The following is an 11,486-nucleotide window of genomic DNA, read 5'->3' as shown; positions in this document are numbered from 1 at the left end:
ATATATATATTATATATATTTTTCGGTTCCTTCTTTTTAAAATTCAAGTTTATTTGTAAGTCTATAGCTCTTTTTTCACAATACATATCAAAGCATTTCAAAGCAGCTTTACATACTTTCATTTTAATACTTTAAAACTTGCATTTTTTTTTTTGCATTTCCACTTTGTAACTGTTACCAGCACAGAGGCTTGAGCTCTATGTAAATAAATACAACGTGCAGTTTATCAGCAACTCTCCTTATCCAGTAACCAGCCAAACTAGTTTAACAAACCAGATACAAGTTAGATCTCAACCTTTACTCTAATTTGCTTCTAATAAAATATTTGTGAATTGATTAGGAGTGTACTTGAGGTTATAGTGAAATACAATAGTATGACAGGTCCAAATCACACAGAATAAACATCAGTAGTTCTAGAATGTGCTTCGTCAATCTGAGACGGTGCATCTTTGTACGTGTTTTACGAGATGTGTTGTGTGTTTGCTCTGTGTTCCAGTACGGTAACGTTATACTTAGGCCATTGTCTGTTCTGAACTCCACTGTTAAAGCTCCAAGAGGTCAGTCTCCTCATGGAATGATAAATGGTGAGAGAGAGCAACTTTGCTCCATATTTTGTCAATGACTAACCAAACAACCCCTCCCAGTACACAGAGTCCTCTCTCTATCTCTCTATCTTTCTTTCTTTGCCTCACGCAGTTCTCTCGGCCATATGGTAAAACTCTACAAACATCTCTAATTGAGCCCAGCGGTGTCAGTGATCCATAGCCACATGCTTCTCAGAAAAAAGGAAATAAAGGACGGAAAGTAAGAGTGAGAATGTGCCTTGTAAGAAAAAAAATGTTCAAAATATGGCCCTAAACCAAGAGCGTAAATTAAATCTTTTGAAAACTTCCATGTTTACCTGTGCAAGTCACAGCCATGACCCAAGAGTGGTTGCCAGGGTGTTGCTATGCAGTTGCTGTAGTGGTGTTTTTTTGTTTTTTTGTAGCACAGGTGTTGTTTGTTGCTTTGCTGTTATAAGTGGTATAAGGGTGTTGCTATTCAGTTGTTATAGTGCTCTGTTTTTTGTAGCACGTTGCTGTGCAGTTGCTATGGTGTTTTGAGTGGTTTAAGTATGTTGTTAAGGTGTTTTGAAAGTTGTTTTACACGTTGCAAAGGTGTTTTGAGAGTTTTTTGCATGTTGCTGTGCAACTGAAAAGGTGTTTTGATAATTTTTTGTATTGTTAAAGTGTTGTTGTTTTTTTTGCACGTTGCTATGCAGTTGCTAAGGTGTTTTAAAGGTGCAATAGAAATTTTTTTTGTTATGCTGGTTGAAAGTCTCTTCACATCCCAATAGCAATCATTAAGTTAAGTGGTCTAAATATATTTATCTGTATCTATATATTCTGTGGAAGGTGTAGGACCAAGAAATGTTCGTCCAATCAAAACGTTCGGTCCGAGCGTTTTAATTAGCTTTCCTACCTGCCTGTCAACGTATGTATTAGCATACCTCTGCGCACCCGGTTCGCGCAGACAGGATACGTCATCAGCGCGTTCATGCACGCTGTGCAGACAGAGCGAGAATGGCAGCTAAACATCAACCCGATCTTCCTTCATGGTATTGTAGTACTTTTAAAGTTTTCTCACCAGTGAATGACACATGATGTAGCCCAGCGATTCCCAATTCCAGTCCTCGCACCCCCCGCTCTGCATATTTTGCATGTCTCACTTAGTTAACACACCCTATTCAGATAACCAGCTCGTTAGAATTGAGCTACGTGCATGAACTGTGTTCCGATCGATATGATCCCTACACAATGTTCATTGCTCCCTCCTCCCTGAGCAGGGGAAATCTGTTGACGTTTACTTCACTTCGGAACATGGGCTGGAATTGGGAACCGCTGATGTAGCCTATTGTAGTAATGTTGTCTCTGGTATTCTGATCTGTGAGCGTATATGCGTTCAGGGGGCGTGGCTTTGGACGGCGATTGCAGGGAGGGTGGGACGTTGGCTTTCAGTGCTATCAGGCTAAAGTTAGCATTTTCCAAGATTTCCTACTGCACCTTTAAGTGGCTGTTAGTATGTAATTATGCAGTTGCTAAGGTCTGGTTTTAACGCGTTAACTTGCTATGCAGTTGCTAAGGTGATTCTGTCGTTATTCTGTCGTTTCACGTTGAGCATCCACTGGTCTAGTCTGAGAGGGTCTGGATCACCTAGAGGAAAACTTTACACAGACAAATAGATAGTTACCTTTTTCACAGACTACTTTGCACAGACCTCATTCTGTTCGGGACATTTTAAAACACTTAATTTGGCTTAATGCATTAAGACAGTGTTTTTCAAAGACCAAACTCAGAAAACACGTTATTAACAAATCATACTTCTGTACAGACAAGCAGATGAGTTCAGGATAAGAACGCAATGCGCGTTTAGCGTTTTCCTCCCATAGAAAACCATTATAAGGAAACCGCTTACATGGCTTAATGCATTAAAACAGTGCTTGTCTGTACATAGTATGATTGATATGATCCCTACACAGAGTTCATTGCTCCCTACTCCCTGAGCGGGGGAAATCCGTTGAAGTTTACTTCACTTTGGAACATGGGCTGGAATTGGGAACCGCTGATGTAGCCTATTGTAGTAATGTTGTCTCTGGTATTCTGATCTGTGAGCGTATATGCGTTCAGGGGGCGTGGCTTTGGACGGCGATTGCAGGGAGGGTGGGACGTTGGCTTTCAGTGCTATCAGGCTAAAGTTAGCATTTTCCAAGATCTCCTACTGCACCTTTAAGTGGCTGTTAGTATGTAATTATGCAGTTGCTAAGGTCTGGTTTTAATGCGTTAACTTGCTATGCAGTTGCTAAGGTGTTTTCAATCATTTTAGCATGTTACTATGCAGTTGCTTAGTTGTTACTTGTTACAAGTGTGCTGCACATTTCTGAAAAGTGAAGCCAAAATATTTTGTTCACCCCCTGGTGGCTGACCGCCCTCTCCATGTCAACGAACAGTATGTAAGCCAAACTAGATGGTTTCTGTCATTTTAGGTAGTTCTTATCACTCTGATGTTTGTTCAAGTGGTAGGTTTTCTTTATTTTGCTTTTAGTTGTTATGATTGGGTGATGGGTGCGGTGTCATGATTGGGTGCTTGCGATTGGGTCTGCGGGAGTTTGGGCAAGACTTTGATACCGCAGCTCCAGCTCATGAATGCTACTGCTCAGACTCAGGCTCCAAATGAACCACTACTGCGCGGACTCGGGCTCCAAATGAATCACTACTGCGCGGACTCGGGCTCCAAATGAATCACTACTGCGCAGACTCGGACTCCAAAAGATTCACTACTGCGTGGACTCGGGCTCCAAATGAATCACTACTGCCCGGACTCTGGTTCCAAATGAATCACTACTGCTCAGACTCAGGCTCCAAATGAATCACTACTGCGCGAACTCTGGCTCCAAATGAATCACTACTGCGTGGACTCAGGCTCCAAATTAATCACTACTGCGCAGACTCGGACTCCAAAAGATTCACTACTGTGCGGACTCGGCTCCAAATGAATCACTACTGCGCAGACTCGGACTCCAAAAGATTCACTACTGTACAGACTCAGGCTCCAAATGAATCACTACTGCGCAGACTCGGGCTCCAAAAGATTCACTACTGCACGGACTCTGGCTCCAAATGAATCACTACTGCGCAGACTCGGGCTCCAAATGAATCACTACTGCTCAGACTCAGACATGGGGAACATTTTAGCTTCACATTTCTACAGTGGAAGAAAGCAGAGACACGGAGACACAGATCTTTTTTTGAAGTCTATGCTTGTTACTAATGCTGGGTACACACCACAAGATAATCGGGCTGATTTTGGGCTGATTTCTCCCCTTCCGACAATCCTAGGTAATGTCCCGATTATCTTGGTGGTTCTAAAGATTATCTTATCAGATTTTCCTGTGGTGTGAGGTGTGTTAAGAGTGACTGAATCTGCTCGGAAGAACTTCGGAGGCGCCCCGATCGCGAATCATAAATATTCAACATGTTGAATATTTACGATCAGAAATCCTGATGTGTGGGGGGAACATCGCGGCACACCACACACTATAGGAGCAAAACGGTTAAATCTAGGATTTTTTGTCCTCATGTTTGTGGTCTCTCACATTTTGAAGATCTTATAAGATTTTAAAAATCTTTTAGTGTGTACCCAGCATTACTGTGCTGTTGCTAGGTGGGTTACTTTCTGGCCCAATTTGAAAGAACTCACTCCAAAGTTTCTGTTCTTCAATGTTTCAGTTTTCTATTTTATTAGATTTTTTTGCCTGTTCTATCATCACCAGGTGAAAATGAGTTGTTTGATAATTTGAATTCTTTTTAAACTGAATCCATCAATTTAAATGGAAATGCTGTGTATCAATGACATACAGAAAAAGTGTAAGGGTTAGTGAGAGTTAGTTGAGAACATTCATCTTTTTCTGCAACAAATGGTCATGTAGGCATCTGTTGACTAATGAGAATATTAAGCAGGTTCAGCTGTTCTTTCATAAATAAAATTAATTATATTCCTACTTGATTTCAAAGTGACACATGGGGGTGTGCGATATTGACAAAAAAAATAAAAAACAATGTTTTTGCTGAGTGTGTTTTTAAAACTGCCAGTAGGTGGTGACAAGTGCCTGACTTAATGAGTGATTCATTAAATCGTTCATTCAAACAGTTTGTTAAAAATGACATTTAGAAACGAAGCAAGTGATTGTCTTTATGAATGGATCATTGAATCACTGACTCAAATGATTCATTCAAAAACAGAATCGTTCAGGAACTAAACGCCGCAGTGTTTCTCTGAGATGCACAAATGTTCCACTCCAGCTTTGTGTTGAACTATTTTTGTTAAATTAAAAAAAAAATACAATATTGTGTCTAAAATGTAACTCACTCAATATTAACTTTGTTGTTGTTGTTGTACTGTTAAGTAAAATCAATTTCACATTCACGATCACACTCACATGCTGATATTCAGGAGAATGGCACTCTTGCTTGTTGTACTATTACTAAACTATATGATATCTTATAAATATAAATAACAAAAACCCATACAGGGACATTTTTGCTCTCATAACATGAATTATATGAGCATTCTAACTGCTTTCTAATAGGCTTCATCACGCAGTGAATGCTTTTGGACTCTCAAGACACGACACTTTCTGCGCCCTCAAAATGAATCTTATGCATTCCTATTCGTCAGATGTTCAATCTGAGTTTTTTCTGTGTAGGTGCCTTTGCGGTCAGTGGTTTGTTATTAAACAGTTCAATCGGACAATCAGAAACCACATCTGTTTCTGCTTTCACTGCATTGTCAGTGTCAGTATGTGCAGGTTTTAATTACAGACATGCTGCATGAATTCAGCAAGATTGAAATCATTTCCACAGGTTAAGTGTCCACGTTCTCCTGCCTTATACGCTTCCTGATCTCTCCAGCGCTCTGAAACACGTTGTTTTGTTGTCAAAAAATGCACGTGGTGCTGTGTTGATGAAGTGTGATGGAAAAAGAGTAATTTGACTGTCGGTAACCAGATCCCCGTCAGACGCTACAGCATGCCGTAAACACTGAAGCTCAGGAAGAGCAGACACTGTGGAATGGAGTGTGTTGATGGGGGAAACACTGACTGGACCAAAGCTGGTGCTGACAAAGTTGGAACCAACACATACACATACACATACACACAATGCACAAAATTTTTAGCAGACCCCAGCACATGACTAGCTGCCATTCGCAGCCTCATGTGCTTCCTGTGTCAATCATTCCATATTTTTTTTCTCGTAAATTCTCTTTCTCATAAAGCAGTCTCATGATGATCTGACCAATATTGTATCGTCAATCCAAGACCAAGACGTTTTATGTGCAGGTATCAAATGTCTCATATGCACAACCAGTTTTAATTATTGATTTATGTTTTTCAAACTATAATAAACAAACAATAAAAAAACTACAAAGAGACAAATATATACTTTTATTATGATTGTTGTTGGTATTGTTAATATATAACAATAAAATACTAAAATAAAAATAACTATAAAATAATAATAGTTATTGTTATGTTTTATTATTACATATTATTTTGTTGTCATTATTAGTATTAATAGTAATTTTATAATAGTAATAGAGGTTGATGTTTTTTCTGTCTGTAGTCTAATGCTTATTTATTATAGTGTCAAAAAAGGAAATCAAATATTGTTTTGCGATCTGAATTGCAAATTGGTTTAATCTTTGTTTTGGGTTGTGTCTAGCTGTTAAGCCCAAAATGTTACTCAAGAAAGAATAGCTGTTACATAAACAGATGAGTAATTTATGTAAACAGTACATTAAGTTAGTTACTTTTAACACTGTTGTGAATATAGTGGGATAATGGTGTTAGCTATATACTGTAGCTTAGTTGGTGGCACATGGTGCATAAATGCGCTTATACACTTTAACATAGTCATACACACATCTTATGTTCAAATGCAGCATCAGTTGATTATACAAACAAACCCATTATTGCTCCCTCATGATTTGATTTGTCTTGGCCAAAGTTTTCCGAAGAAGTGAAATAACATTGACTTGTGTGTTTTTGTTTTCAGAACTATAAAATATCTCCTCCTGCGTGTTTTGTTGGCCCAGTATGAGTCAGATTGGGTCAGCTGACTGTGATCAGTTCAACTTCTGCACCCTCTCTATTTTTTTAATCTAAATGATTTAGTTGTTGCTAGGGCAATCATCACTATTTCTAGTGATCTATACTAACATCTGAGCCATATCATGGGGTGATGCTCTTTTGACTTGGACTAGTAAGTAACCACCCAAAACCCCATACGACCCCATAGCATCACCCTGAACAGATCGTCTCTCTTTAATTTTAGACTTTTTGAAGAAAATACTGCACATTTGTTCATTTGCTCTACCAAGAAGATAGTTTATATTTTTACTTGTAATTTCTACTTTTCTGTCACCTTAATGTTCAGTCTTTCCCAAACTAATTTGTGAAGCTAAATTGTGAGCTTTAATATATTCATATTTATTTGTTTGCCTGGTGACAGCAGTAAAAAGCAGTGTTATTTTAGTATTATTTTATTTAGTTATATATATATAGCTTTTAATTGATTTTTATTTCAGTTTTAGTAATTTTATTGAGTAACATTTCTAAAGTTTTTTACGTTTTTCTTCTAATATTTGTTTTATTTATTTCAATTAACAAAAATGATTTGAATAGGTTAAGTTTTAGTTACTAAAACACTGGTAAAAAGGACGTATTGTTTATGTTCAAGCTGTCTTGGCTCTGTTTCTAAGCTCACTACACACATGCTTAAAATCAGATTACAAGCATATGCTTGAAATCCATGTTTATACCCTCCAACATGCAGCTTAGATGTTGACAATATTTTTTTCATGTGTGTGCTTCAACAAGACCACCTCTCTCATTACAACTAGTTTGCAGTTACGTCCTGCCCTTTTTTTTCTTTGTTTCTTTCCCCTCGAGTTTTTGTGGCCAGTTTCCAGACAATAATTAGCATTTAACTTTGGGTCCAAGAAGATATGTTGTTCCAGTAAAAACTCAGAGCAGTATAAACAGGCTGAAGAAGTTCTCTGTGCTCAGACAGGAGGGGTTGGATGTTTTCTAGAAGAAGTAGAACACAATGTGCTTTACGTGTCGGATTACAGCCCTGTTTATCAAAAGTTCTGCTCCCATTGGCCAGAGCCGTGCCGGAAGGAATCCCGCCCACTGTACCTCAGCCAATCAGCTGCCAGAGAAGTTTTAGTGCATGTGTGGAGGAAACGGAGTGGGAGTGGGGTACCTACATCGAGTAGGCTTGTGTGAAATGTGTGTGTATGTGAGTGTTTGGACAAGCTCAATGGATCGCAGTTCCTGGAAGCGCCTCCAAGTTGCTGCGAATTCCTGCGAATGCTCACAATAACAGATTCCTGAAAGTGGCTAGTGACTGCGGCTGACCAATGACAGAGACCCGGTGGGGGCATCGGCCCCCAGTCCCGCTCCGTTGGAGGAAGTGCCTGAAATGGATCTGCGAGGAATAAAGAAGGGGGTTGTTTATGTCAACCTGGCCATACCACAAAATGCTACTGCCCAGTCACCCCTCCTGTTCTCCGGTTTCATAGACACACGGGTCTAAACAAGTCTCAGTGTTCACAACCGCACTCACTTAACCCCAGTGTTCTTTAGCAGCGCTACAACAGGGTAACAACAGGACAGGATAATTCCAGATACGCCAGTCATGGTTTATTAAAAGTCATCTCATATCGCGCCATCATCGTTTACTTGCTTTTTTTTAAATCTATTTTGAAAGCAGATTTTCTTTTGGACGTGCTTAGACTTTTTATTAATTATTTTTTCCACTTAATATTTGGCAATATGAGCTAAATGATGACATCACTGTTTCCTACAGAGCTGCTTTATAGATGAATTGAATTCATTCCATAATTGATGAAATTACAGATATTAAACTCAAACTGACTTTTACTGAAAAATTGATTGTTTACTATTGTCCTCTTTTTTAGAGCTGCTTTACAGCAGAATTGAATTTTGTCTGCATCATTGAAACATTAATATCCTGTTTAACACTGTAAAGCTACTTTGACACAATCTGTATTGTATAAAGCATTATATAAATAAAGGTGATTTGACTTTTTAACATGAAACATCATTGTTTTATTATCCTAATCTGGCTCGAGTTGAGTTGAACACAATATCTTGCATAGACAAAGTGCTTTTTTGGACGGTATAAATGTTAAATGACTAAGTAGCAAATTTGAGATTGTTGGAAAATTGAAACTGATTCCTATTCATTCTTTGAAAACAACTGAATGTAAACCAAAATAAACTTCAGAGAGTCTTGTTTTCTGTCAGCTCCGTGTGATGTGTGAATCAGCACATCTTCTTGCCACCTTTAGCAAAAGATGAGATAAAAAGATAGAAATTGATGGGGAAATTGAAACTGATTTATATCTGATAAGACGTTTGAGAGAATCTTGTTTTCTGTCAGCTCTACATATGAACACATAACTAAACTTCTGTGATGCCTTTTGCGACAAAAGGTGAGATAAATAGACAGAAATGGATAAGAAAACTGCAATTCAGATATTGTAATGACATCACTTAGATTTCAAATAGCGATAAAAAATAAATACACTAAAAAAATATTAAATATTGTGTTTTCCCATGTCATGTGACCATTAACTGACACCAGAAAACTGAACGAACGAGTGTTGTTAAATGATTGAAATATTAACATCAAATCTCAGGGAGCACTTCAAGTCAATTTTTTCAGCTGACAAAAAGTTTGTGAATCTCTGTTCTAAACATTCCACTAAACACTGTTTGTTAATAGTCTGCACAGTAAGTGGTTTGAGCTGAATTAGTTGCAGAAAATGTGGAGAAGAAAACGAATGAAAGTAGATTATTTCAGGAATATCAATGCAGTTCTGCCTTGCAAGCACTTTTTTAAACTAAACAACACGTCTTCAAATCAGTGTGAAGAATGTACAAATCAACTGTGTTTATTTTTGTATTCCACTACAGTTATCTCTACTGTGCAATCAAATCACTGTCTCGCATGTGAATATATATTTAAATACCAGCCTGTTTGTTTAGTCCTGTGGTTTACTGGCTCCAAAAAAGTCACCAGTTTCTGTGAACTGACTATCTGTAGAGACTATTAATACCTGCAAAAAATATCATTTTGAGTATAGAAACACCGCCATGTGACCACCGCAAGTCAGGCCATAGATCAAGTTATTAGTAAGTCCTTGTCTGGTGCCAAAGTCAACATTTAATCAGTAGACGGTATCTGTATCTGTGTGAGTGATTGTTGTTGGGATGAAGCTTCCCTCTTCATCAGAGACTCACATTTGCAGGTCTTCATTTTGGGCAGTTTATTTATGAATACAGTTTGTCATGAAGAGTTTGTCAAAATAAATTCAAATGCTTGTTGGATTTTTAGAAACATCATCACAACTTCAGTCTTTCTCAACCACTCTCTTTCTTACCACTTTTAATTTCAATTTAGTGTGCTTTATTATTACCATGGTAAAAATGCTAAACTTTTGTATTGCAAAAGCAATGAGAAATTGTGCAAGATAAGTAAAATAACAGTAGGGCATTGCAAATGGAGTAAACCATTAATATTAAAATTAAAAACAAAATATCAGTAGTGCAAAGCAAAATAAGTAGAGAATAATTTACTACAGGTTGTTAAATGGTTGAATATGATTGTTTTCCCTCTCTTTCTCTTTCTCAGGCTGTGTGTTCTCGTTCAGGATGGTTACGGGATGTTTGGTGAGGTTCTTCTGCACTGTGTGTCCACAGAATCAGAGATCCAGCAGAGCTTTGAGCAGCTGGAGGGCTGTGTGTGTCTCCTCCAGGCCCTGAGAGTCGTCCAGCGTCTCACGCGCGACAAGTGAGTCTGATATAATCACATGACACTAAAAACATCCCGCTGATCTGAAAAATATCATTTTAAAGTTTTTCATGTAAATATATGAATATATATTAGTATTAATAATAATAAAAATCTAAATCTATATAAGTATATACATAAATAGTTATTAATAGGATATAAAGTTATGAATTAAGTAATATTTATTTATAGAATATAAATAAAACTATGAAAAGCAAATATGAAATAAAAATGATTTATTTATCCTCCAAAATCCAACAATTTGTTTTGTATTCAAACAGCTTATCTTCTTCATATTTTGACATTCGTAAGGCAGACGTAAGTGCCGTTATGTACTGAAGCTTTGGAAATAAAAACAACGGTTCAAAAGCATTAATATAAAATTGAAGAGAGCAATGCTACTGATTTTGCCGTCTTCTCCTGCACCATCGTTACTAAGCAATGGGGTAAACAGCTGTTGGCTTGATGACGCAAACGAACTGCGGTTCGAACCCAAATAATATAATGTGAACACAGTCCAGCGGGGGCAGGGGGAGGGGGGAGCAATCAAACTCGGTTTTGGACCAAGCAATCGAACCAAGTGTGAAAGCACCCTCAAACTGCACCCTGTTTTCTGCACTATTTGTGAATAATTAGTGAACCTTACTGCACTCTATTGAAGTCAAAGTTAATATGAGCTCCTGTTCCCACCCTCTCCGGCTCAGATTAGCAGCTCACCGTGTCAGTGTGTCTGCAGCACACTGGCCTGTGAAATTTACGTCTGTGTTGAGTATTATTGGCCTCTCGCCACATGTGTCTGCTCACTCAAGGTTGTCTGCGTGGTCACTGCTGTATGTGTTGTTTAAGTTAAAGATGGCACGTGATGGGAAATTCTGGTGACACGTTTCTACAGATATGAACATGAGCCGTGTACACGAATACCCAAGATTCCTTTGAACATGCACTGCTTATTTGGGATCAACGGCCATCTATATGGTGAATAGGGTGTGTGAGATTAGGGTTAGGGCACTTAAAGGTGGGGTAAGCGATTTCTGGTAGCCAATGTTGACATTTGAAATCACCAAAACA

At 38.1% G+C, this 11,486-nt stretch overlaps 1 protein-coding gene across 2 annotated transcripts in view; it reads left to right on the top strand.

The window, feature by feature from the left end:
- LOC107717336 (DNA repair-scaffolding protein-like) overlaps positions 1–11,486 on the top strand; it is a 43,769-nt gene that overhangs the window by 21,569 nt on the left and 10,714 nt on the right. For both annotated transcript variants that reach the window (XR_001637308.1, XM_016524040.1), the window contains exon 5: positions 10,260–10,418. Coding sequence is in view for 1 of the 2 variants with exons in the window: in XM_016524040.1 (XP_016379526.1) it covers positions 10,291–10,418 (128 nt within the window). In the remaining variant the exon portion in view is untranslated. The remainder of the gene's footprint in view (positions 1–10,259; positions 10,419–11,486) is intronic.

The sequence above is a fragment of the Sinocyclocheilus rhinocerous genome, unplaced genomic scaffold (assembly GCF_001515625.1).
Source record: "Sinocyclocheilus rhinocerous isolate Xijiao unplaced genomic scaffold, SAMN03320098_v1.1 scaffold1694, whole genome shotgun sequence".
Lineage (NCBI taxonomy): Eukaryota > Metazoa > Chordata > Actinopteri > Cypriniformes > Cyprinidae > Sinocyclocheilus > Sinocyclocheilus rhinocerous.
This window is presented reverse-complemented; position numbering and strand designations above follow the sequence as displayed.